Raw genomic sequence first — 27,925 nt, 5'->3', positions numbered from 1 at the left:
GTGGGACAAGGGCTCCCTGTGGGCAGGGGTCTCTGCGTGTGCGGGCACAGAGGACCCCCCGCCTTGGGTGGCATGCTTGCTGTCGGGGAGCTGTGATTTATGGGCACTTTGAACTGTTTGTCCTTACGCCCAGCCTGCCCCTGTCCGCGGGGCCCTGGAGGGGATCGGCTCCGCGGGTGTCACGTGTAGCGGGCCTGCCCCAGGTCGCCTGGCACGTCGCTCTCGGGTTCCCAGGACGGCAGTGGGCTTGGCCGCTCCTCAAGAGTTAGGTCCCATCTTTGCTCTGTCTGTGGACGTACTGAACTTGGGGGATGAGCGTGCGTGTCTGGTAATCAGCACCCTCACTCTTGATCGCACTGACAGTGCTGCTTCCATGGCTTGTACGTCTCGGGAGACAGAGCTGCAGCCCTCCGAGCGTCTGCGTTCTTTTACGAAGTCTGTGCAGAAGGAATATGTTTTCTCCTCTGTACTTTCTTTCCGCCCGACTGAAGCGTGAAGCTTTTCCTTTAATCAAGTATGAAGCGAGCTGGGTCTTGGATGTGGCTCACAGAGGCGGCCTTGATCACGAAACGTGTCCCCGTCTGTCCCGTCCCCCACCCCCAGGCTGCGGCGTGGCGGGACATCCTGGTTGGTCCTCACAGTCCTGGGCGGGTTAGGACTCTCCAGTTCACACGGTGAAGAAACAGAAACAAAAGTGCCCTGAAACTACGGGAGGGATGGGTGAGGCATCTCTTAGGGCGCCCGTAGGCCCAGCCATCCCCGCCTCTGTCCGCGATCGCCCTGGCAGCAGTGGAGAGCCAGCGGGCACAGGCGGGCGGCAGAGGTGGGCTGGGCTGGGATAAGGCGGGTGCAGGAGGCCATGAACACCGGGGTCCAGCTGGGACTCCCCACGGGGCTGGTCCTGCGCGGTCCTGAAGGTAGGAGCCGACGCCCAGGCCTTCGGGCAGTGCCCAGGCTGTCCCCCTGATGCCACCCCACGGGCAGGGGACCCTGGAAGGGAAAGGCTCACCTCCTCACCCCTGTGCCAAGGGCCTCCCATCTCCTCCGTCTGTCCTTCCTCCAGTCAGTTCTGGCGCCTGTGACCTCATTTGACCCTGACTCTGCTTGGGTCGGAGCAGACCCAGACCCCCGGGAGCCTCCACCCTACCGCCGTTTGGAAGCAGCCTGGCGCCGGGACTGCTCTGGCCGCGTGTTTAGTGCTGTGTGCTTCTGAGCGTCCGCGTGGGCGGGGCTTCGCAGGCCCTGCTTATGCGCATGGCCCGTGGTCAGAGAGTGCCTTTCGGTCTCACTTGGCCCCTTGTCCTTTGAGCTGACTTTTCCACTCAGCCTTTTCGGCGCTGCCCCTGGGACCTCTGAAGGCCTCCATTTTGTCAGCAGGTCCTTTTGGATTTTTCTGCCCCAAACATAGACCCGCTACTGTCCCAGAGCCCCGGTTCCTTGTCGCAGAGGATGGTAACAGAGTCTGAAATCTGGATTTCCCGAGAGCACTCGGGGAAGCAGGATCCCATAAGCGACAGGCCGCCAGTGACGAGCCGAAGAAAGGCCAGGATCTGAGCTGTCCTCCTTTTAACCACGTTCCTCTCACCTGCGCTTGTTGGCGGTGGCACGTTAGCTAGCGCCATGACAGGCCTTGTGTGCCAGGTGCAGGGTTGGACCCCTATTTAGAAATCTGTGTTTTCTTAGCATCTTTTTGATATTGGGCTCAAGGACCCTCAAGCCAACCTACAGGGAGCGGGTCTGGGCAGGCTCCCGCTTCGTATCTCGCTCCACAGCTGCAGACAAAAGAATGGCCCGCCTCCAGCTAGGAGAATAGATTTCCTCAAAAACAAAACAGAAACCTTCGCCCAGGACTGCTGGCGTGAAGAGAATTCAGTAGAGCCCGTGGAAAATGACAACAGAGTGATTAACACGAATCAGGCCTTTGAGGCGTTGCTCTGACGGGCTTCCCACCTTCATCTTCTCTGTAAACAGTGTCAGCTGGGGGTGGTCATCTTTTATTCCAGGCAGCTCTAGTATTGAATTGAGTCTCTTAACTGCCTTGGAGTAAACAGAGGTTCATGGTACCAATACATTAACATACTCTACGTTTAAAAACAAGTTAAGCATTTCAGAAAATGTGGTAAATGAACGTCAAGCATCATCTAAGCGTTTTTAAAATTTTGCTCCCGTGTTCAAGTTGAGCAATTGCTGTTGATTCACGCTTGGGTTCTACCTCAGCCAACTTGTAGGGACGCCGGTGCCTTCAGATTGTGATGCGTATCTGTGTGATCTTATATTCATGGTACATTTAGCTTTTCAAGCGGCTCGGGACATTTTTAGGCCCGTCCTCAGCGCTTATAGCCCCATGAGACCAACAGAGAGACTGCAACAAGCTACAGTGTTCGTGCAGCTCCCTGATTTCTGTACAGCTTACAGCGTTCTGGGCCCGCACCCCTAATTCTGCATCTTGTAATCCCAGCACAAACATGACAAAGGAGAGACTCAGTCATTTCTTCAGGCAGCTGGGTTGATAGAGACTTGGGAGAATTTTAACCTAGTCCTTCATTTAGTCGAGCATTCTACCCCCCAACCCCCCATCCCTGGACACTGGGGACCCAGGGCTCTGTCAGGGGCCTTCCACAGCAGCACTCAGTTCTCGTACGTGCCAGGTACTAGACGGGAGGGGCAGACGCAGTGCCATCGCCTAGTGATTACAGAGGGACCCATGTGGGCCTGCACAGGTTGCTAGCCAGACAGTTTGGGGAGTGCGTGCACGTGCGTGTGGATTTCGACAGACTTATCTGGATGGCTGTGATTTGGGTGGCTGAGTTTCTTGTGTGTTTCCTCAGGGTAATGGGTGACTGGGCTGGCCGGGCACACATCCCGAGCCTGCTGGGAGGCCTGGGCTCTGCCCGAGGGGTGCTTGTAGTGGGAGGCACAGGTGTCTGAAATCCCAACAAGGAGAGCCCCGCTCCCGGGGGATGAGAACTCACCCCCTCCCCGCCCCGCTTCCCACGCCTCACGGCTCCCCCTGGGAACTCAGTGTATCCACAGCCACAAAGGCACCTGTGGGAGAAAAGTCAAACTTCACCAGAGCATCAAAAAATGCAAACTCTGCCTCATTGTACTGAGCTGTTTGTACCTTCCAGTGAGCAGAGGTGGGAAGAAGGAACCGCTGATGAGAGATGGTGGGGTCCACGGTCTCGGGCGCCCTGGCTGGGGTATAAATTCCGAACGCTCGTTTAAAATATTTTACTAATATTTGTCGGGACCCTGAAAATGTTCTTACCTTTCCTTCACCTGCCAGTTTCATTTGAGATGTTTATATTAAGCAGATGATTCTCAACGTGGATCAGACCCCTTATGCAAACATGATGCTCGTGGCGGGGGCTTTCCTGAGAATAGTGAGATGTTCCAGGTGGCGTCCAAAGCAGGGATGCGGTTAGGGAAACGGGCAGAGCAGCAGGCCCTGACTGTTTACCAGCACCCTGTGGCATCCCAAAGAGTGCGTCGTAAGGCGGGACCCGGCTGCCAGCGCCAGTGTCAGCACGCACACATTCACATTACAGTGCGACGTAGCCACAGAAAAGCTGAGCGAAAACTACGTGTAGAAGACACTGGAATAAAATTAAACTCAGGTGGCCTGGAAGTGCTTTACACGGTAGACTTGTGCCTGATCTCCCCTGTTATTTACAAGTTTGAGTTCTTCACATCTTCTTCCGTGACTGTGGGTTAAAATGATCGGTGCCGATCGTCGTACCCCCCCCCACCACTCAGGATCTCGCACGCGCCCTGGGCGCCGCCTGGGGTTCTCTGCGCCCCTCTCAGTGCCCACACCGGCCTCGCGGTGTCCGAGGCCCGGGCAGGCCGGGAGTGCTCGGGCCGTGGCCGTTGAGAGCCGTTCGGTCTCTGGCCAGGTTGCAGGTGCTGAGTGAAGGGCCCCCCCCGTTCTTCGCCTCTGCCTCCCCAGTTCCCGGTGTGCTTCGGGGGAGTGGGAACCTCCCAGGGTGAAACCCAAGGGACCAGCCGTTGGGGGCCCCTTTGGGGACCTGTGCCTGCGTTTGCTTTTCCTCTTTGATTCCAGCGTGCACAGGGCGATGGCCGTGGTGGTGGCTCAGTGACTCTGGAGACCGTTCCCCAGGTCTAGGCCCTGCACTGGGCCGCCTGCAGCACACCTTCTGTGTCTGGACGCTTCTTAGGGCAGCGATGGAGAGCGGCTGTGCTGTTTGCAAAATAAATGTTGGTCTCAAATAAGAAGAAGAAGTTAATTTGTTGGACATTTCTGCAGTCGGGCCTTTTGCGGACCTTCTCGGCACCCAGCGGCCCCAGTGGCCCTCCCTGACTGCGGGGACCTATAGCATTTGCGGCAGCCGTGAGCCAGGAGGCCACCTGACCAGTAGGAAAGGAAGGGCCCCCTGTTTTAAAGGAGTTCCGAGGGTTCTTTTCTTGGGAATGAATTTCTTATTATTGACAAGTTGGAGAGCCACACAGTTGATTATATTATTTTGAATAGAAGTAGCTTTAAAAAATTTTGAAAGGAGCCCATTTTGCTTTGACCTTGTGTTGTAATCCATGGACTGTCTGTCCAGGTTGTGTTTTGAGCTTCATACTTTCTGTGATTAGATTCCACGCGGTTGGGTTAGTTACAACGTAAGCAGTTTTTAACTTCCTGTTCAGGGTTCATTTGCTGAAGGTAACAGAGGGAAGAATGGGTTGAAATGTAGCAATTCTCGATTGATGGGTCATCAGGGGCGTTGCCAGGGTGACTGAAAGCCTGGTTCCTGGCGAGGCCATGCCTGGTGAGTGAGCACAGACAGGCTTTTATGCAGACACATTGGAACTGCTGCAGCGGCCGTGGACACGGACCCCACTGCAGTCTGCGCATGAGACCCTGATGTCGGGCGCCAGCAGATGCCGTGCCCACTCTCGCCGTAAACTGCCTCACAGTTGGGGCATCAGTAGCCTGAAAACACGAGCGGAATTTTGGAGTCGACGTGTCTGAATGATTTATTGAGGACCAGGAGATGTCAATGAAAGCGTGCGAATGGCCCTGGCCAAGTCACCTTGTTGGAACTGCCAGTGAAGGCTGCGCCGTCCATCAGGTCGGGCCGCAAACCCGTCTAATGAGCCAGAGCTTAAGGGCCTCCATCACCCCAGCAGCGAAGGTGCGCCCAGTGTGACTTCCTGGGAGTGCACGTCTGGGCTTTCATCGTGTCATTAGTAGTAAAGTGGAACACAGCACCTTATTCACCCCGACCTGGGGGCCCGGGGGGGGGCCTACCCACTCTCGCGGGGAGTTGGGCTTGCACCGTGGAGCCCCGCGCCCCAGCCAGACCGCGAGCCGTGGCACGGCAGGGCCCAGGGCCCCTGTCTCAGTGCCTGGCTCGCCATCTGGGCACAGCAGAGCTCTGTGGATGTTCATGGCCTCTGGCCTATTTTGTCAGATTATTTTGCAGAACGCGTTTATCCTTCACGTAGTGGAACTTCTGTGTTTTGTGTGCGCCCTGTGGTTCCTGAGGCTATTTCTCTTTACCTGGATCAGCGCTGGCTACCTTAAACTTTGAAATGTGACCAATTTTATAGGTGAACTCATTATATTTAGTTGAATTTATTAATAACTAGTGCTACTGATCATTTCTTTATGTTTTTTAAAAAAATATACTTATTTATTTATTTAGGCTGCGCTGGGTCTTAGTTGCGGCACGCAGGGTCTTTAGTTGTGGCATGCAGGATCTTTAGTTGCGGCATGCATGTGGGATCTAGTTCCCTGACCAGGGATCAAACCCAGGCGCCCTGCATTGGGAGTGTGGAGTCTTACCCACTGGACAACCAGGGAAATCCCCATTTCTTTATGTTTTTAACTGACTTTTTCATAAGTAAACTTTTCAAGTATTTCCCTCATTTTTACCAGGCTGACATATATTTTTCTTGCTGGGAAATAACTCTTCGTAGATTGCTTGATATTACTCCTTGGCCTGTACTGTGTTGCAGATGTTTATCCAATTTGTTTTACTTCCTCACTTTTTCACTTACAACTGTTTTACATTTGAATATGGTGACGCAGACCAGGTTTTCCTTCTGTCCTGGGCTTTTCCCTGGGAGGGTCTTTCTCTGAGCTGCGCACACATGCTGAGTTGGGATTCCATCATCACCCTGGGGGAAGTGCCTCTACGCGCACCTTCTGGGGCGACTTTCTGTCCCAGCGCGGCACCCCCGAGCTTTCCTCGACCCCTTTCTGAATGCAGTTCACCAGGGCTTTTGGGAGCAAGCAGGGTCTCGTGTTGGTCAACCTTTCTTTCCATTTGGCTGTGTTGGTAATGGTGAGGGAGTGTGTTGCTGATTGATTTAAAGACCCGTTTATCCTTTGAGGAATTATTTTTGACTTAATTAGATAAAGGGAGTAACTCAATTGAATGAATTGATTGATGATCGGTTTGCGTTTGGAAGATGAGCATGACTCCAGGAAGCTTATTCTCTGCATGAATGACTGCTGTCCGCCTTCTGAAAGCTGGGTCTCTCTGCAGAACCTGCTTCTGATTGGAAACACGGCATCAGAAAGGTCTTAACCAAAAGTCTCCCACTCCTTTCCCCATTGGGGAATACTGAAGGGCTTAAACCCTTTAATTCAGTGAACAGATGTGAAAGCTTTTGTCCTGTGGGCCTGATGAGAGAGGGTCGAAGCCCCACTGCATCTCAGATGAGCACTGTGGGTTTAGTGGTCTGTGTGCCCCTGGGGAAGGCCATGTGTGTCCTGCTTATGACTCTTGGAGCGCGGAGAGGGCGGGAGCCCGTGAACCTGGGGGCCTGTTTTCCTGAGAAAGTGTGCCTGCAATTCTCAAAGGCGAGCTCAGCATGAGCTGCAGCCTTTCAAGGGGGCCTCAAGATCAGAGGGAGCTTGGCCTTCTCAGAGCCCCCTGAGCTTCTGCAGAAAGGAGGCTGTTAGGGCAGGCTGTATGTGACATCGTTTGGAAGAGTGCCTCCTTCAGTTTGAAGGAATTCTCCTTGGTTGACTTGTTGTTTGCGTAGCCATTAGTGGAGGCAAGTTAGACTTTATGTATAATCTTAAATTCAGCAATAATTTGGATATTTCCCTTAACCAGAGACATTGGGGTAAAGTCTTTTTTCATTCTTCCTAGAGTGCGTTGGCATAACTTTTCCTGTGTTCCAGGTCCAGCTGTTGATGTAGTTACTCCTCCCTCCTAGGCTGTCAGCTCTTTGGTGGCAGTCTGTTCATTCACTTGGCGGGTGTTTTTTTTTTTTTTGCGGTACGCGGGCCTCTCACTGTTGTGGCCTCTCCCGTTGCGGAGCACAGGCTCCGGACGCGCAGGCTCAGCGGCCATGGCTCACGGGCCCAGCCGCTGTGCGGCATGTGGGATCTTCCCGGACCGGGGCACGAACCCTTGTCCCCTGCATCGGCAGGCGGACTCTCAACCACTGCGCCACCAGGGAAGCCCTGGCGGGTGTTCTTGGGGCTCCTGTGTGTGTGGGTGGAGGGCCTGGGGACACGGAGGGCAGGGTGGGTATGGCCCTGCTCTCCAGGGGCTCTTACTGCAGTGGGGAGACAGAGCACACAGGTAAAGCAGTAGGGAGTGACACAGCTCGTGACACGTGCCATGGAGGAAGTGCCGCGGGGCGTTGCCGCGTCCTGGCCTGCCGCCTGTCCTCTGCAGCAGGTGGTCCAGCACCTGGCATTTCATGGTGTGGAGTTGATCTGTTTTCCGGCAGTGACTTTACCAACGGGGGGACATGAGTGATGCGGCCCAGGATCTCATGTGAGCCTCTGTGGCGGCTGAGGTTCACACGCTCTGTTTGGGAGCATCTCCCCCGCCTCTGGCCTTGTCTTCCTGTCCACAGTGCTGTCCCTCCATCAGGTCCCTGCGCCCCCCACCCCCCTGCGTGCAGACGCCGATGCACAGGTGTCTCCACGGCTCCCCTTCCCGCTGAGGAAGTCTGGCTTTGGAGCCTGCCGCCGGGGGCCACGGAATCAGGATCCTCACCACCTCTTGTCCCGCCTAATTGTGCAGACGCCCGTGCAGCTTCCTGGCTCTGCCTCCTGAGGCCCCTCCCTCACGTCACCTTCTTTCCCGTCACTGTGTGCTCTGTTCTGCGTCTTCCGAGGCCCAGTTCGGATGCCACGTCTCCCCTGCTCACGCCTCCCCGGGGGTCAGGTTCTCTGTGCTCTTCTGAACCTGCGCTGTCTGCCCCTTGTCCCTGCTCACTCTCCAGTTGGCTGGTTCTTCGTTCACAGACACGGCCATGTGAATTGCATCTCCCTAGAGATAAATCAGGTCAACAAATGTTATCAATAAATAAGGCCGATAAGCAGAATGAGTGAGGGAGCGTGTCCGTGGACGAGCGCGTGCACCGGTGCCCTCTTCCTCCAGGCTCCGCGGGTGGTTCTTGGTTTCGTCTTCACCTGCCAACCATCCCCACGTTTTCTTGCACATACAAGTGCTCAATACAAGTTAACAGAATCAATCAGTATTTCCACCAGTAGCGTTTCTGTTACCAAAAACTCTTGCTCACAGAATTATGAAAAAAATCAAAGATCCCTTCAAGCTAAAAGAATGTTACGAGATTAAAAATTTTTCTTTTGCCAAAAGGACATTATGAAAACAAGGGTCACTAAAGATACAGAAATTTCCGTTCACTCTTGGGCTCCTTACCCACACCACCACTGCCGTTTTCCCGTGTTGCCAGGAGGCCCTTTCCCCTGGGGATCAGGTACCCGTGTTGTTATAGGAAGAGACCAGTAGCTGCCCGGCCCCGCCTCTGTCCTGTTCCCGAGAGCGTGCCTTCCGCTTGGGGCTGCACGTCTGTGACACCGGAAGCCCCGATGGGGGGTGTGCTTGGGGTGGGGTGGGACGGAAACAGAGCCTGTTGTTGGTGAGAGAAGGTCGATCCTTGTCACTGGGGTCCCTCTCAGGGCCGGAGGTTGACAGTTGAGTGTGGCCCAGTGGTGCCGTCTTGCCTGACCAGGGGGGAGCGCGTGGTCCTTGCTTTTTCCTTGATCTGTTACCCCTTGTCTGCTGACAGCCCATCCACCCACGTGTGCCCGGGACTGCGGGCTGCGGGTCTTCAACCACGTCACAGAATTGGACATTCTGACAGGGTGTAGTCCGTGACCTTGCGTTGAACGTTATTTACGTTAGAATTGAGCATTCCTGCTGCTCAGCCAATCTGATCGTAGCATCCGTTCTTTTTGCCGGGCCAAGGAGTTTCGTGAATTTACAGCCTTGAGTTGTGACACTACTCTGGCCAAAGCAGGATTTTTCCCTACATTGGAGCCCAAATCTGTGTAATTAAGTGCTGGAGTCTCCATCATCAAAGTGTCAGGGTTTCAAATTTACAACTCCCAAGTTGAGGATGCAGCAGCTTAGACAGGAGAACGGTCCAGCTTGCTCACACAGAAGGGACTATTTTCGATTACCAGCTAAGCTTCTAATTATGTGAAGAGGTTTATCGCAGGGCTCGTGCACAGGGGGTGATGGACGTAGTCGTAACAACAGCGTTGGTCCCCTCCCTGCCCTCGCTGTTCCCCAGCAGGGCCGGCGCTCTTCCCCACACCTCGTGCTCAATGAGGCCGCTGTCCAGCCCGCGCTGGCGATCGCTGTCCTGGAATCCCGTGATGGTCCCAGCGCTGTTTAAACTGAGCAATTTCCCCTTTCCAGTTAGGGAGGAGGCCATGGGAATCCCGCCCCCAGGAGACGGAAAGCTCGGTGACCTTGTGCGGTAGTCCCACGGGGGCGGGGACAGGGGATTGTTTCTTACGCACGAGGTCCTGCTTTTCTAGAGCTGTTGCCCTGCAGGGAGGTTAGGGACCAGGGCTCCTTCCTCCTCTCCACACGCAGTCAGAGGCCCCGGTGCCCGGCCCGTCCAGAGCGGCGGCGACACCGAGGGGACCAGCACAGCCTCTGGGCTCCGCCCTTCCCGGCCCGCTCCCTGCCCGCAGGCCCTGTGTCCGTCGGGTGTGGGTGTTCTCCTCAGCGGGCTGTTTTCAGATGAAACGCCCCGGCACCAGAGGACGCGCTGCGGAGACTCAGGCGCAACACTCGGTCCGTCCGTCCGTCCGTCAATGGTGGGCACCCTCGTCATCGCAGTGTCCTAGGGTTTTGAGCTCATCAGCCTGCCTGTTCGTCTATCCACTGATGCTGTCTATCTCCTGGACATGGGAACACGGACAGGAAGTCTCTGCTCTATTTGCCTAAGGCAGGTTTTGGGGTATTTCACAGCAGCAGTTATATCCCTGTGTGGTTTTCTCCAGACCAGGCTGAGCACCTGCCATTCTTTTAATAGTTTCCTGTATCTGCCCATCCACCCACCCACCCACCTGCCCACCTGCCCAGTCTGGCAGAGGCTGGCTAGCACTGGCCCCACCCACTGAATGCCAGCGGGTCCCCTCACTCTAATCACTCTGACCCCCAAACACCCTGTGAGCTTCTCAGACCGTTTACAGCACCACCACCGTTGGGCACTTTTTCTCTAGGGTTATTTACCTGTGGAAAAGACAGACTTTAGTTAAACTATCCCAATGGCTTAACCAACATTTTTTCCCCTATTGCTAAAATAACTGCATTGTGAAAATGGATGTTCTCTTTCTACCCTGTACCCTTCCGTAGAGAATAAAGAGCGATAGTTTCCTACCCCATCAGTCACACCCCGGGGCACCCACGGTTCTCCGTGGCGTCCCTCTGAGCAGTGTTCTCCGTGTGCACGTCTACGCAGACGTGCAGCGGTGGAGTTTTCCATATAAATGGAGTTGTGGGTAAAGACGGGATTGTTTCACAAACTGCTTTTTAAACAAGCATATGGCAGGACAGCGTTTTCAAAGAATTTACTTAAATCATCCCCTGAAGGTTTTCTGTGATCTAAGGAGACAAGTGAGATTCTTTTTGATTAAGTGTCTGCGTTTACGTCCTGTGCCTTTGTATTTGGTTGTGGTCCACTTGGGACTCCTGATCTACTGCCCAGGGCTGTGGCGGTCAGCGCCTTTTCTGCCTCACCCAGGCGCCCCTTGGGTTAGCCTTGTCGTCCTCCCTGGCACTCTGAGGGCTCTCTGGGGTCACCTTCCTCAACGTGGTGTCCCCGGGGTACAGGGCCTGGCCCCTGAAGGGAGGTGTCGTGGATAACGTGGGGAGGAGGGCTGGGTGCAGTGTTACTCATGCCAGCGTTACTGTTTGTTTGTGATTAGAAGATAAATGCAAGACAGAGAATCGAGTCTGTTTTTTGACGAAACAGTTTGGTTTACATTCCGTTATTTTAAGTAACGTTTACATGTTGCCACGGTGAGTCCCCAGCGGTCCTGGCTCCCAGCCCTGCAGGGTGGGGAGTGGGGAGGCTGTGTGGGCCCTGCCCCCGCCCTGGGGGCCTGTGCTGCGCCCCCCTCCCGCGTGGAGCATCTTCTCGGGTTGTGTCAGAATGGCCCAACCCCCCAGGTCCCAGAGTCACAGCCACAGCCACGTTGTTACTTACGCCTCACCTCCGTCTGCTGCTGGCCTGGGCCTGTCTGCTCTCCTGTACCTGTCAATTGATCATTTTTTCCCTTTGGGTCGTTTCTTCCTTTGAACCCCGGGATGGCCCGGGAAGCCTCACTTCCGTGGGTCTCTCTCATTGGTCTTGGCCGACGGCCTTACTTCCGGCCTCTCCGCTGTCACTGAGTCCCACCTGGCGTGGGCTGCATGGCCGCCGGCCTGAAGCCCAGACGTCTTGGGCCTGTGCAGAGTGGGGCGGCTCCGTGTTTGGGTTTCCTCCCCTCCTGGTCGCCCCCACCCTGACCCCCGGGCTGTCCCAGGCAGTGAGTGAGCTCTGGTGGCAGGTGTGCACCCTTGGGCTCAGATGGTCTTGACCCTGAGAGCTCGTCCCTGCCCCGTGGTGTGGACTCTCTGGGGGGTGAGTAGCTTAGCCTCTACCAGACCGAGCCTGTACCGCACCTGCTCTTTTGTTCGTGGTTAGGTCCAGCTGAGCCCACTCGGAACCAGCAGTGCCCTGTTTCCTGTGCCCCGCTAGGGGCGCTCCTGGGCCCATCCCTCGGCTCTAACTGCACTGCTCTCTGTGCTCCCCTAAAAAAATACGGGGGGTCGTTATCTCATTCTGACAATAAGGGCCATTCCGATTCTCTCGGCTTTTCCAAGACAGATTAGCATAGGGGCTGTCTGAGTTAAATGCCATTCCTTCATTACATCCAAGAGTACCAAATGGCCCGTTGTGAGAAAGGACACCGATATTTCCTGGGATAAAATAATAAGCCAGCTAAACAGACGAAGAAAACTCACCCAGGCTCCTGCCCACACCCCGCGGACCCGGGCTGAGGCAGCCCCGCTGCTTGTGACCCAGGACAGGAGCCTGAGGTCTGGGGAGGGCTTTAGTCCCCCGCTTGCCTTTTCTTATAGCTGAGGAAGTGTCTCAGTGCTTTGAAGGCCCTTGAAAGAGGGTACGTGGATGGAAGGCCTCCAGAGGAGCCCTCTGATTATCGTCAATGCGGTCCCCTGAGAACGGAAAATAAATCCAGCTCTGCACTAGTTTGGGGGGAGGCTGAATCAAGTTTCCCAGCGAGCAGGTCTCCGCCCCGACGAGGTGACTTGCACTCCTGTCTGCGAACTTGATCTTGCAGCAGGAAGGGCGTCGTGACGGGTGGGACCCGGTGCAGGGCAGCCCTTACAGCGCAGGGCATTGAACCCCATCTGTGAACTGGCGGTGATGACACCTCCTGCCTCGGCTGCCACGAGAAATTCCGGAGCCAGGCCATGTGCAGAATCAGGTGGGCCTCCATCCCAGGGTGTGCTCAGGGCGTGTGGGCATAGGGAGCCTCCTGGGATTGCAGAGTTCCGAGGCCGGGCGCCTTGCTGGGCCAGCCCGGCGGGCAGAGCGGTGCCCCGTGCAGGAGGGAGGGCCCCGGCCCCGGAGGGGGGCAGCTGGGCTGGTGCAGGTTCACGGGCGCACTCGGGCAGAGGGGAGCTCAGGGCTGGCCCCGGTGCACTCTTCATCCCAGTCCCATGTCACAGGGAAGGGGACAGGGCCGCCTGGGTCTGCCTGCCAGGGCCTTGACTGAGCGCACAGCCTGGGTCCGAGTAACCCACCCTTCCCCCATCACCCGGGTGGCTGGTACCTAAGTGTTTCTGTTTTCCATTTTTAAGTTGTTTTCCCCTTTAACCCACCAGCTTCTTGGGGGCGTTTGTTCCTCCTCGTCTCTGTGCCCAAGGGTCCGGAGTTTAGGGACACAGGGAGGGCCTGCTGCCTCTCGTCACTTTGCCTCGACGTGGGGATGACCCAGTGACCACCGAGGGGCGGGGGATAAACACAGTGTGGCCCATCCATACGGTGGAAAGTTATTATACCATAGAAAGGAGGGAAGCACGGTCACAGGCTACGACACGGTGACCCTTGGAAACATCGTGCTCAGTGAGAGAAGCCAGACATGAAAGGCCACGTGTCCTGTGATTCCACTGAGGTGAGATGTCCACGCAGGCACATCCATGGGGGCAGGACGCAGCCTGGTGGCTACTGGGGGCTGGGAGGGGCAGGGGGAATGGGGAGTGACTGCTAATGAGGTCGGGGTTCGTCTGGGGCCATGAAAATGTTCTGGAATTAGATCGTGGTGATGGTTACCCAACCCTGTGAATGTACTAGCCCACTGAGTGGTACCCTTTAAAGGGGTGAGCTTTACGGTACGTGCGTTATATCTCAATAAAATAACCCTCCAAACCGAACCAAACCAACAAAAAAACTCGTTGAGCGAATGAGGGGGAGCAGATGAAGGAAGGGAGGTAAGAGTGCTGTTTTCCTTTGCACAGAAGGACAGACGTGCTTCCAGGGAGACGCGGTCATTAGAAGTTGGATCTGCTGTGTGGTCTACACGGCCGTGAGGCTGTGCCCGGTTGGATGTGTGTCCAGGGCCGTGGCCTCCTGTCTGGGCTCCTGAGCCCCCCGTGGAGGCCCCAGCTGGTTGGTTTCCCCACGGAGTGCTGGCCTGGAAGGACCCTCCCTGTTTTACTTTCCGATTTCCGCTGTGAACAGAGGACGGAGTGGGAGGGTGTTCACAGGCGGCTCTCCCAGCCCAGCACCTGGTGGGAGTCAGGCCGTGTCGGGCTGCTGCTGGGGAAGCGATCGAAGCCCGGGTGTGAGGTGTGCACAGGTGCGGAGGGCTGGCCTGCTCTGTGGGAGCAGTTACGAGTCCGGGCTCCGGGACGGATGGCGGGTCCACACCCTGACCCCACTCCTTACCAGGCTGCCACCGGGCCGGCTCGTTGTTTCTCTGTACCCCATTTCCCAAGGGGTGCAATGGTGGCCGTAATAGAGTTAATGTGTTTAAAACATGAAGAAGAGTGCCTGGCATCTAATAACCACTCAGTAAATGTTAGCAGTTATCATTATTATGATTATTGTCATTTTTACCCACTTAAAACTTTCTAAATATATTCTGGGCTGAAATGTTTCTTTTCTTGAAGAACATTTTCCTTGCAAAGTTGCCATGCACATTAGCACAATACAACAAAAGTAAATAAAGTTAAAAGAATAGGATGCACAATTTTTAAAAAAAATTTTATGAGTGTTATTATGACGGATGATAGCAGTTTTTATAAGGATCTAAAGTTAATTTCTTCAAATGTCTGATAAGCCATTTCAATTAGGCATCTGTTTTGCATTTTAAAGCTTTTAAGTTATGCTTTCTCATTAGATTTTTTATGCTTGGAGGAGGAAATTATTTAGAGCACCATTGCCTATTCTTTCTTTCAAACACATCTGTGTTTTTGCTTTCTTGGTGTTTGCTCATAGCATAGAAGTATTTACGCAGTGTGGTTTTGGGAACTCTAACCTTGGAAACGGGTTTTTAGAGGGGTTGTTACTGAATTAATATGTGAATATATGAGAAGCAGAATTTTAGAACTCTTAGGAAAAAACGTTCAGACCTCAGTGAGGAATAAGTAATAAATTGATATTTTCGGTCCTCTCTTATTAGGATGTGAAATGCCTGAGAAGCAATGATTTACAATATGTTAATTATGTTAATTAATTGGAGAGGATTCAGAATATGAATTATCTGCAACTCATTAGGTATTAAAATTGAGAACCATTAAGCGATGAGGTGGAAGATGCCAAGTCATCTAGCTAGAGCGAGGAGAACGGGCGGGCGTGGGGAGGCGGGTCCTGCCGGCCGAGCGCACATCCTCGTTCACCCCATGGGCTGACGGCTCCCTGTCTTTCCCCTGCCCCGCGGCACAGATGAGGAGGACGTGGACACCGCTGACGTCTCCTGCGTGCCTGCGGACGCGCTGCGCAACGTGGAGGCCGACACGTACTGGTGCATGAGCCGGCTGCTGGACGGCATCCAGGTGAGCCCCCGGAGGCAGCGACCCCCCCAGTGGCGTCCCTCTGGCGGAGTTCATACTCCTCAGGGTGACTGTGTGTCTGCGGGCGCACACGTGCCTCTGGAGCCGGTTGGAGGGCACAGCGCAGGGCTCGGAGGGACCAGGCCCCCCCTGCAGAGTCCGATCCCCGCGGGTATTCCACCCCCCCCGCCCCCACCCCCCACCCCACCCCACTCGGCCGCCGGTGACTGTGGTCCTGCCCCCCAGCGCGGGGCGTCGTTGACGAGCCGTTTCACTGTCTGCGTGAACTGTGTTCAGAGGAACCCGCCTCTTAAAGGGCGTCAGACTTAAAGGCCTTGGCTCCGCCTCCGTGACACCGGGCCGTCAGCGGCCAGCCCCACCATCCCCGCCCGCCTCGGGTCAGGGATCTCAGCGCTCAAGGACAAGTGACGCTGCCGGGTCCCAGAGGGAAGCATGAGCTGGAGGGCATCCTGCCCCCCGTGGCTGGGGCTTCTACTGGACCTGGTGTCAGCTGGGCCCCTGGCTGGGATTCTCCCTGGAAAGCCGGAGTCTTCCGGGGCCTGGGATGGTTTTATGGAATCATCCATTCCCCTAAATCAGGGGGAAACTCACACACAGTGCCCGGGGAGGAGGACGTGGGCAGGTCAAGAGCAGGAAGATGGGCTGGAGCCTTGCGTGTGGCGGGAAGTGGCCGCGGTAGGTAGACGGCCCTCGAGCCAGCTGTGGCCATTTTAGGCTTGTCTGGTGCCCACACAGCTTTGCCAGACGCTTGCCTGTGGCCGGGGCTGCACCCACTCTGGGGCGGGAGAAGGGATTTAGGGCCGAGCTCCCGGGCTCACTGTGGGGTGAAGGGGAGAGGTGTGAGCGCTGCGGCACAAGGCATAAACCACGCTCCGACGACACGCATGCGGGGAGAGTGGGACCTGGAGGGGGACCGTGAATTTGCCAACAGAGGAGAGGAAGAGCCTGGGGCAGGGTTTTGGTCTGAGGTTCGTTCCGGTCACTCACTGGAGGACGGTCCGAAGATGGCCGCCACAGGATGGACGCTGTGCGGGGGCCTTGGGTTCTGCCAGGATCCCTTTGTCCCAGGTAAGGAAGGCCCTTCCACCTGAAGAGAGAGGACTGGTGTTGCGGATGCGCTCGTCACAGGCGTTTCCCACCAGCTTTGGCTTTTCCTGAGCTGTTGTAATAGCAGGCGTTCCTGACGCTGCCCACTGGAGAGGCCTCAGCTAAGCTGCTTGACTGGATGGAAATGGCCCAAGCAAGGTTTTTCTATGATGCCATCTGAAGGCTGAGTGAGGCCCTGAGATTTAATTTGAATAAATCAGCTAGGACGATTCTTTTGAAGCAAACTGTGTGGGTTCCCATTCCCCTTGATAACTTAGGAATTGACAAAGAGAAAGCAGAAGCCCTTTCTGGAGATGAACAATAGAAAGCTTGTATCTGAGAGCCCATCAGAACTCCTCCTGACTGATTTTGTATCTTGTAAAGAAAAATGTGCCTGCTGGCGACAGATTTTGGCCCCAGCATCAATTCATCATTTCTCTACTCTGCTAATGTTTTCATATTTTTCAGTCTTTCTCCCAAAACTTAAGACTCTTTTCCTCCTTGGAAAGGAGGTTGAATCATAATCTGAAACTTCTTATAAATTTCAGATGTCACTTTTCTCTGCTCATGAGCGGTGGAACTTCTGCTATTTAAATACAAGATTATCCGGCTTCTACTTGTAAATAAAATCAGCTGTACAATGAAACGGATACTGGCTTTTCATTTTTCACCTGAGATTCGTTGTCTGATGAAATGGTTTCTTGACAAGGGTGCTGTGTGGAAGGCATAATGCTTCTCTGGCGTGTGTGTGTGTGTGTGTGTGTGTGTGTGTGTGTGTGTGTGAGATTACCACGCACGCCAGGCCAACGGCAGCCGTCTGTCTTTCTGTCACATGCTCACGACTGATTCCACGAGATCCTCACGTGAGCAAGCGTTCAGCGATGCCCATTACCAGCATCCAGGGAGTTTGGGGGGCTCTCCTGTAATTCCCTTAGGTGAGGCCATCCCCCGTGACCCCATGCGAGCTCCGTGGGGGACTTTTCAGTGTGTGCAAGTACTCTCGCCATTGTAGTTTGGATAAGTGTGAGGATATGAACTGACTTAAAATCAAGAGGAAACATGGACCAGGTGTCATAAACCCATTGTACGCTATTATAAATAACATATTTTTATGATAAATGAATATTTTCCCAAACAAAAATGTTTAGTGAGAAGAAAGGCATGGTTTTGCTTTACGTGCCTTGACAGAAGACAGCTGAATTCTCATACGTGTTTCTCCAGTCAACCTGCTGTAATATGTTTTCCCTTTAATACTGGACCACAGCCGAACAGGTGGTAGTTTCTTAAAGGTCATGCAGTGTGAATGTGAAGTCATCTCAGTGGACGTTTTGTGCTCAGTCACAGTAAACTCCATTGACCTGTCTTGCACTAGGAATAGATCGTTTACACACGCATGGTTCTGTCACATCAGACACTGGTCACTGGAAAATCCTGGATGCCCGAGGTATGCAGATCTTCTAAACATTGGTGCGTCTCATCATACAGTATCAAAAAATCACCTTTGTTAGTGTTACCACCGTCTCATAAGGAACTGTCAAGCCCAGAGTGGTGGAGAAAAGTTCTCTAAAATTCAGATTTGGGCTTAAAAGTGCAAACATTATTATTGGCAGCAAACACTGTGAATTGGTTCCCTTGAGGTGACAGGGTAACTTTGTTCATTTTTGAGAAAAGGTCTGCCAGATACCCAAGTTTGAATAACCAATTTGCCTGTTGGTCATTCTTTCAAGTACGTTTTCTCTTGGAAAATGTATCCAGTTCTGCTCTCAGCTCAGAGAATTGCACCAAAAATTGCTTTTCTGGAAGAAATCAATGTTTTTGGGTGCACGTCTCCAGAGCTTTACACGTGCTTCCCATTTTTGCCATAGAACACTGAAAAGATGTTTATCAAGGGTCAAGATTCAACCCAATACTAATCATAAGATTAGGAACTTTCCTGTGTCACCCAGGACATCCTTAAGTGAAACTGCCTCTTTTTAAACCACGAGAGTGTGGCATTGAGTACAGTTGTGGACGCTGCCTTGGTCTGTGCCGCGAGCCAGCACTTCTACTTGCCACCACTTCCGTAGCATGACAGCAAATGCCAACACGGCGACAGAGGTAGATGATGCCTCAGTATCATTATGAGTGAGTTTGCACCTCACAGGCTGCTTGAAAGGGTCCCAGGGAGCCCAGCGGCTGGCTCAGCACCGTGGGAGCTGCAGCCCCGCAGGGAGAGATGCTCTCATGGGGGGGCCCCCGGGGTGAGCTCACAAGAGGAAAAGTACAAGACGGAGAAAGTACGCTGCGAGTGAACGTCGGCTGGGGCTGGGGGAGCTGTGCCCTGGACTTGGGATCCTACCACAGTGGGTCTGTCTGCCCGTGTCCTGCTCCTTGGATCCTGGGCATCGTGAGTTGACTGCATGTTCCCAGTGGGGCCACTGGGAACGTGAGGTGGAGGGCCCCGACGTGGGCTTTCCCGTCTCATTGGCGGGATAGAGCCACGCTCGGGTCTCATAATGAGGTCGATTGTCCTCAGGTACGACGTGAGGAGTCCAGCCAGAGATTTAATTTTTTTTTTTTTTTTTTTTTTGGCGGTACGTGGGCCTCTCACTGCCGTGGCCTCTCCCGTTGCGGAGCACAGGCTCTGGACGCGCAGACTCAGCGGCCATGGCTCACGGGCCTAGCCGCTCTGTGGCATGTGGGATCTTCCCGGACCGGGGCACGAACCCGTGTCCCCTGCATCGGCAGGTGGACTCTCAACCACTGTGCCACCAGGGAAGCCCCAGAGATTTAATTTTTAAAAATAATTTGGTGGGGGAATTCCCTGGCGGTCCAGTGGTTAGGATTCAGCGCTTTCACTGCTGTGGCCTGGGTTCAATCCCTGGTCGGGGAACTAAGATCCCACAAGCCACGCAGCGTGGCCAAAAAAAAAATTTGGTGGGCCGTTATTTCTTCCAGTGGTTTCACGGATCGTGTCTTTCTAATGCCGCCTTTGGAGGTGCTTTTTGGTTAGGTCACCAAAGGCCGTGTGAGCCAGTGCAGCTGCTGGGCTGCTTCTTTACAGAGGACCATCTTGCGACAGGCCAGCAGGACCTGGGCCTTGGGGCCGAGGAGGAGAGTGCCCGTGTGCTTTCTGAGGGAGGAAGCTGCTCGAAGGCCTCTGCTGCGGCGCCGGGGCAGGGCAGGCCCAGGTCCCAGTCCAGGTGGGCGAGCCCTTCTCTGGCTTCTCGGGGATTATTCTTGGGCCTTTGCCAGCCTTCTCATTTCACTAACGATATGACGCCAGGGTTGTCGGGGAGCTCTCCCCTCTTGAGTTACGGCTTCCATACTTGCCTGCCCTGCAGTCATAGTATTACTCTCAGATTCATTACTTAGCAGGACAGCCTCTTTGAGTAGAAAAGGACTGTTGCCTTTTATAATCAGCCATTTACATTTTCTTTCCTTGGGGAAGAATTACTCAATTCTAAGAACTGGTTGCTGGAGTGGAAGGGATGGGAATATTGGGGAAAGTGATGATATTATCTTGGAACTTGCCAGAGGAAAGGCCGGAAACGTGGTGGTGTAGTATCTGGCAGAGAAAGGCCCGGAATGACCAGACCTGTGACTGGGGGCTGGAGGGGACACTGTCTTGCGGGGGGCGGGGTGGTCCCTCAAATACAGCTGCTGTGAGTTAGCCAGGGGGAGAAAAGGGACGACGTATCACAGGGAACCAGAGCCTGCACAGGGAGCCCTTGGAGAAGGTTCTGCTCCGAAAAGGAGAGCGGCCCGAGGCACGCTCAGAAGGTGGCCCAGGATCCCAGAAGGTTCCAGAACCTCGATCTGTTGCCGCCTCTCAACCGAACTCCAAGGCGTGGCAGAGGAGCTCCACTGCAGCGGTTTGCACCTCACAGGCTGCTCCAGCAGCACCGTGGGAGCTGCAGCCCCGCAGGGAGAGATGCTCTCATGGGGGGGCCCCGGGTGAGCTCACAAGAGGAAAAGTACAAGACGGAGAAAGTACGCTGCGAGTGGCTGGGAGCTGTGCCCTGGACTTGGGATCCTACCACAGTGGGTCTGTCTGCCCGTGTCCTGCTCCTTGGATCCTGGGCATCGTGAGTTGACTGCATGTTCCCAGTGGGGCCACTGGGAACGTGAGGTGGAGAGGATAATGAGGTCGATTGTCCTCAGGTACGACGTGAGGAGTCCAGCCAGAGATTTAATTTTTTTTTTTTTTTTTTTTTTGGCGGTACGTGGGCCTCTCACTGCCGTGGCCTCTCCCGTTGCGGAGCACAGGCTCTGGACGCGCAGACTCAGCGGCCATGGCTCACGGGCCTAGCCGCTCTGTGGCATGTGGGATCTTCCCGGACCGGGGCACGAACCCGTGTCCCTGCATCGGCAGGTGGACTCTCAACCACTGTGCCACCAGGGAAGCCCCAGAGATTTAATTTTTAAAAATAATTTGGTGGGGGGAATTCCCTGGCGGTCCAGTGGTTAGGATTCAGCGCTTTCACTGCTGTGGCCTGGGTTCAATCCCTGGTCGGGGAACTAAGATCCCACAAGCCACGCAGCGTGGCCAAAAAAAAAATTTGGTGGGCCGTTATTTCTTCCAGTGGTTTCACGGATCGTGTCTTTCTAATGCCGCCTTTGGAGGTGCTTTTTGGTTAGGTCACCAAAGGCCGTGTGAGCCAGTGCAGCTGCTGGGCTGCTTCTTTACAGAGGACCATCTTGCGACAGGCCAGCAGGACCTGGGAAAGGAGAGCGGCCCGAGGCACGCTCAGAAGGTGGCCCAGGATCCCAGAAGGTTCCAGAACCTCGATCTGTTGCCGCCTCTCAACCGAACTCCAAGGAAAGAGAACAGAGGGCCGGTGCGTCGCTTGGGAAGGTGGTGGAGAGGATGCTTACGTGGCCTTGACACATCAGGAGTCTCCAGCTGGAAGGGACAGCGGAGCAGCAGGAGGAGAGCGCAGAGCCAGACCCCGTGCCCGGCCCGCGGGTGGGCAGCGAGGGGCCGGAGCGCCCGCTCCACGTGGCACGTTCCTGTCTCGCATCCAGAGGCGTCGCGCGTGGGGTGGAAGCGCCTTCAGAGCTGTGATGTTAGAGCTCCAGTCGGTAACAGTGAGGACTCTTGGCAACATTTTAGAAACGTTTATTAAGTAGACAAGAATGTGTGGGTTACTGGGCTGAAGCAGAAGATTCATTAAGAGTGAGTTATTGTGCGCCAGTGTAAAAATGAAGATTAAAAAAATCAATTTACAGTAGCATTGAAAACAGTGAAATCCATGTTGTTGCCTGGGTGAGTCGTTCATTCCTGTTAATTACAAAGCGGTGCTCCATCGTGTGAATCTATCACAGTTGTTTAAACATCCTCCGGTTGGTGGAAGCCAGGGCTGTTTCCGGTCTTCGGCTGTGAGGGGTGAAGTTTCCGTGAACACTCGTGTAGTCGTCCTCTCGTTGACGTGTGTTTCTGTCTCTTGGGTCAGTACTTAGGAGTGGACTTGCTGGGTAGTGGCGTAGGGCTATACTTAGTTTTTATGGAAAACCTCCAGATCTTTTCTCCGAATTGGTTGCGCTGTTTCATAAACCCATCAGCACTAAGGTCTGGCTGCCGCACATCCTCACTGGCGTTGCACGGCCCTGTTTTATTTCTGCTGGTTAGCAGTTGTGTGTGCGTGTGTGTGTGTGCGTGTGTGCGTGTGTGCGCGTGCGTGCGTGTGTATCTATGTTGTTGGGCTTCACTCCACAGGCTTGCAAGGCCTGTACTTGCCCAGCTTTAAGAGCGAGGAAAGAGCCTGGAGTCAGCAACAGAGACATCCACGGTTTAATGGATGGGGGAGCTTAGCTCCTGGAGCAATGCCTCACCACGTGCGGCAGGCAGTGGGCAGGACATGGCGGCTGTCTTCACTCCTGGGGGAAGGGGACGTTGCCAGTTTCAGGGGGAATTGACCTCAGGTGGGCTTGTCAGTTACCAGGGAAACCAGCAGAGAGGCACGCCCCCTTCATGGCCCCTTTGATAAGAACAGTCACTAGCTGGGGCCTGGGGCAAGTATGAAGGAAGGTCAGTCACATGAGCAGGTGTGGGTGAAGCAGGCGCTGGTCCAGCAGGGACGTACAGAGAGCAAGAGAACAGCCATCTTGAGTGGCCTGACCATACGGTGTCCATATATCTATATCTGTATCCATATCGAGAGAGGGAACGAGAATATTTTGTCCCAAGTTTGTAGCTTGTCAATATACACTTAAAAAAAAAAAACTATTTATTTATTTATTTATTTTTGGCTGCGTTGGGTCTTCAACGCGTTGCTGTGTGCGGGCTTCTCATTGCGGTGGCTTCTCTTGTGGCGGAGCACGGGCTCTAGGCGTGTGGGCTTCAGTAGTTGGTCCTTTGCATTTTTTTTTTTTTTTTTTTTTTTTGTGGTACGCGGGCCTCTCACTGTTGTGGCCTCTCCCGCTGCGGAGCACAGGCTCCGGACGCGCAGGCTCAGCGGCCATGGCTCACGGGCCCAGCCGCTCCGGGGTATGTGGGATCTTCCCGGACCGGGGCACGAACCCGCGTCCCCTGCATTGGCAGGCGGACTCTCAACCACTGCGCCACCAGGGAAGCCCGGTCCTTTGCATTTTTATATAAAGTTTATCATCAGCCATTTCCTACCAAAAAAGCCTTACGGCCTGGGATTTAGAATGGAATTATATTTTGAATCTATGTGTCAGTTGTCCCAGAATTAACAGTATTAACAGTGTTAATTTATTCTAGTCCGTAAGCATGGTATAGTTTTAAATTTATTTAAATGTTCTTTAACTTACCCTAATAAACATTTTGTAGTTTTCAGCGTATGGGTTTTGCTCATCTTTTGTTAAATTTGTTTCTAGATTTTTTTTTTGATGCTCCTTTAAATGGTATAGCTTTCTTGGTAAATTTTGTTTTTTTGATTTTTACTGATAGTTTTGTACAAATACAATTGAGTTTTGTAAACTGACAGTTTTCCAGTTCCTATTGTTGTGTAACAAATGACTCCAAAACTTCCTGACTTAGAACAACTGTTTTATCACTCTCACAGATCCTGTTGGTCAGGATTTCAGTCAGGACACACCACGAACCTCTGTCTGTGCACCACGGCGTCTGGCGCCTCGGTGAGACGGCTTGAAAGCTGGCACAAGTTGATGCCTAGGGACTGGAGTCATCTGCAGTCTCACCCTTTTAAGTGTGTGGTGCCTGGGCTTGGACGACTCTACGACTGAGACTGAAGATTGAGCTGCCCACACATGGCCTCTCCATGTGGCTTAACGTCCTCACGGCACGGTGGCCTTAGGACAGTCAGACTTCTGACATAATGGTTCAGGCTCCCAGTTAGACTTCCAGAAAGCAAGGTATAAGTTGCACTTTTTCATGACTGAACCTCAGAAGTCGCATAATATCACTTCCACTCTACTCTTTTGGGTGAAGGAGTCATAAGCCTACTTTAAAGAGAGGGAGATTAGACTCCATCTCTTGATGCAGGAGTGCCCTGGTCACATCATAAAAGAATATATGGGATAAGAGAGGTTGTTGTGGAAAATATATGCCACACCTTGTTTCTTGTAATCTTGCTAAATTCACTTGTTAGTTTTAGGAGCTTTTGGGTAGATGCCTTAGGATTTTCTGTGTGCACAATCATGTCACCTACAAATGAACAGAATTTTACTTCTTTCTGTGTAATATGTCTGGCTTTTGTTTCCTCTTCTTGCCTTTTTGCATTGTCAAGGACCTCAAGTACAATGTTGAACGGAAGTGATGAGAGCAGACATTTCTACCTCCTTCCAGGTATTGGTGGAGAGGGTGAAACATTTAGGCGCTCACCATTAACTTTGATGTTAGCTGTTGACTTTTCATAGATGCCCTTTACCAGGGTGGTTTTGACAGTGCAAATTCCACAGACAAGGAGTCTGTATTTTTAATAAACATTCTGCCTTATTTTGGTAGGTCTTTTTCTTTACATTTGAGGAATACCAGTATATAAAGGACGAAGAGATTGAGGATAGAATTTGTAAGACTTGGTGGAAGAAGAGCTGGAAGACAGATCATAGTTTGCTGAGACTTTTAAATAATTATGAATCAGTATTTTGCCAAATGCCTTTTCTTTGTTGAGATAGATGCTCATATGATTTTTCTGACTTACTCTGTTCATGTACTGAAGGACATTGATTAACTTTTAATGTTAAGCCAGCTTGCATTCCTGAGATAAGTCCCACTTTGTCGTGAGATGTTAGTCTTTTTATATGTTTCAGGATTCTCTTTGATATTTTATTTTATTGTATTGTATGTAATATATTTTAAAAGAGTTTTACATCTCTGTTCACGAGGAATACAACTGACCCTTGAACAACACAGGTTTGAACTGTGCAGGTCCACTTACATGTGCTTTTTTTTTTTCCCCCTCAATTAAATACGGGTAGTACTACATGATCCAGGGTTTGCTGAATCCACAGATAGAGCACTGCAGATACAGAGGGCTGACTATGCGACTTGAGCATCTGTGGATTTTGGTGTCCATGGGGGCTCCTGGAACCAACCCCCTCTGTATACTGAGGGATGGCAGTGTTGTCTTCCATTTTCTTTTCTTCCATGTATTCTCTTTTTCTGTTCTGGCATTAGGGAAATGGTGATTTCATAAAATGCTCCTGTGATTTCTGAAAGAGTTTGTGCAAGATCGGTATTGCGTTTTTCTTAAATACTTGATGGAATTCAACAGTGAAGCCATCTTGGCCTGGAACTTTCTTTGTGGGAAAGTTTTAAGTACAAATTCGATTTCTCCTCTGGGTAGGGCTCCAGATTTTCTATTTCTTTTCTTGTCAGTTTTGATAATTTGTGTATTTTAAAGAATTTGGTCATTTTAAACAATTGTCTAATTTATTGACATATTGTTGTTTGCAATATTCCCTAATTCTTTTAATGTCTATAAGAACTAAAGTGATGTCTTCAATTCCTAAAATTGGTAATTAAACTAATTGATACGTGTCTTGAGATGTGTCACGTAGTCTATCTTGATGAATGTTTCATGCGTCCTTGAGAAGAATGTGTCTTCTGCTTTGCTGGGGGAAGTTTCTGTAAGTATCAGTTAGGTCATGTTGGTTGATAGGTAGTGTTTCTCCTGTCTTCTGTATCCTTACTGATTTTCTGTCTGCTGTTCCTGTCAATTGCTGAGTGAGGACTTCCGGCATTTCCAACTCTAATGGTTAATTTGTCTCTTCATTTAGTTTTGTCAGGTTTTGCTTCATGTTGTTTGAATCTTGGTTATTAGATACACACACATGTAGGATGATTATGTTTTCTTGATGAATTTAAATGCTTATTGTTATGAAATATTCCTCTATTTCTGGTTATATCCCCTGTGCTGGATTCCAGTTCCTCTGATGCCAATATAGCCATTCCATCTTCCTTATGGTTAGTATTTCCCTGGTGTGTCTTTTGCATCCCTTTGCCTTTAATCTATTTGTGTCTCTTCTTATTTAAAGCACGTTTCCTGTAGACAGCTTATAGTTGGATTTTGCTTTCCTACCCTTTTAGTGTGTGTTTAGTTCATTCACATTCATGTAATTATTTATATGGTTGGGGTTTACGCTGCCATTTTGCTATTTATTTTCTATTCATTTCATCTTATTTCCTCCCTTCTTTTGCACGCATTGGGTACTTTTTAAATTAATGGACTTTGTTTTTTAGGGCAGTTTCAGGTTTACAGAAATATTGAGCAGAAAGTACAGAGAGTTTGATGTACTCTGTTGCCACCTCCTCACACACACAAGGTTTCTCCTGTTATTGACATCTTGCGTTCGTGTGGTGCCTTTGTTACAGTTGATGAGCCAATATCCATATGTCATTATTAACTAAAGTCCATAGTTGACATTAGGTTCCCTCTCTGTGCTGTACATTCTGTGGGTTTGGACAAATGTATAATGACGTGTATCTATCATTATGGTATCATACAGAGTAGTTTCACTGCCCTAAAAATCCTCTGTGCTCCCCCTGTTCAGCCTCTCCCTGAACCCTTGACAACCACTGGCCTTTTCACTGTCTCCATGGTTTTGCCTCTTCCAGAATGTCATTTCCGTGGAACCACACAGTGTGTAGTCTTTTGAGACCGGCTCCTTTCACTCAGGGAGACTTTCTTATTATTCTTGTTAGTTTTCACTCTGACTTATCGGCCATCTCTCCTCTCCCCACTTTTCTTTTAGTTAGTGGTTACTTTTTAATTTAATTTTATTTATTTTTTAAAAAATTTTTTTGCGGTATGCGGGCCTGTCACTGCTGTGGCCTCTCCCGTTGCGGAGCACAGGCTCTGGACGCACAGGCTCAGTGGCCATGGCTCACGGGCCCAGCCACTCCGCGGCATGTGGGACCCTCCCGGACCGGGGCACGAACCCGTGTCCCCCGCATCAGCAGGTGGACTCTCAACCACTGTGCCACCAGGGAAGCCCAGTGGTTACTTTTTATAGCACGTATTTATAACTTACCTATAACTTACCTTACTCCCTTCAAATACTGTTGATCTTGGCGAGACAACAGTGAGCGGTGGCTTGAAGCAAGATCTTAGTTCCCTGCCCAGGAAGTGAACCTGCGCCACCAGGGAAGCCCTTGATAGACTTTTACATGCTCTTCCATCTGAGAGGCATCACGGAGCTCTGTCCTCGTCCTTCTCCCCTCTTCCCAGAGACCATGGCGAAGACGTGGAGGGTGTGAGTTTACGCACTGCCTCTCAGCTTGGAAGGACAGCTAATGTGATCGATGACACGATCAAGGTGCAGAATGAGTTCCACTGCCTGCAGTTCCTGCTGAGAGCCAATCAAACAAACGAGTTCACAGGAATAAGTGAGAAGCCCTACATTCAAGTTCACAAAACCAAGCAGTACGGTTCGTTGAGTGGAGCCTGGACAGCCTGGGTTGCTGCGTCGCCAGTGGGATGCTCTCGTGGTTCTCGTGCCCAGATTCTGGCTTTGGTCTTGTAGCTGACCTCTTGCATCCTCTCTGGCCCCTTCTGTTACGCCCCACCTTGCAGCCAGAGTCATATTTTCCAAATGCAAATCTCGTAACCGTGGTGGCTCCCCATTTCCGTGTCAGTAGCTTCCTTCTGTAGCTTTGCTGGGGTCTCACCCTTTATCTCCACGTGGTCTTCTAGCCTCGGAATGGTCTTCTCCCGTCAACCCCAGCTTCCTTGCGGCCCCTCCCGCCGCACTGGCCTTCATTCCACGCCTGGAGTGTGCCTAGCTTCCTTCTCCCTGCGTCTCGGCCCGGGCCTCACCTCCTCTGCGTGGTCCTCAGTCAGGCCCCCGTTCTGTGCCATGGCGGCCGGGCTCCCCAGGGCACAGCCAGCCCCCATGCGCATTTGCGTGGCCTGCGTGATGAACGTTTGCTTAACGACCGGACCGTCATCTCTGGACAGGAGGCCCGTGCTGTTTTCCTGCCCAACTGTGTTGAGAGGCCCAGGACTGCCCCCGGGTCCCGTGACTCCCAGCATGTAGCTGTGCTCCCGGCCGTGATTCCTCCCAGCGCAGTCCTGTGAAGCGGCAGCGGCCAAGGGAGAAGGCCC

At 52.5% G+C, this 27,925-nt stretch overlaps 1 protein-coding gene across 5 annotated transcripts in view; it reads left to right on the top strand.

Moving 5' to 3' along the window:
- Positions 1–27,925, top strand: part of TBC1D22A (TBC1 domain family member 22A) — a 357,101-nt gene that overhangs the window by 168,302 nt on the left and 160,874 nt on the right. For all 5 annotated transcript variants that reach the window (XM_073788040.1, XM_073788039.1, XM_073788041.1 and 2 more), the window contains one exon: positions 15,199–15,308. In XM_073788040.1, coding sequence (XP_073644141.1) covers positions 15,199–15,308 — 110 coding nt within the window. The remainder of the gene's footprint in view (positions 1–15,198; positions 15,309–27,925) is intronic.

The sequence above is a fragment of the Tursiops truncatus genome, chromosome 11, assembly GCF_011762595.2.
Source record: "Tursiops truncatus isolate mTurTru1 chromosome 11, mTurTru1.mat.Y, whole genome shotgun sequence".
NCBI classification, from domain to species: domain Eukaryota; kingdom Metazoa; phylum Chordata; class Mammalia; order Artiodactyla; family Delphinidae; genus Tursiops; species Tursiops truncatus.
This window is presented reverse-complemented; position numbering and strand designations above follow the sequence as displayed.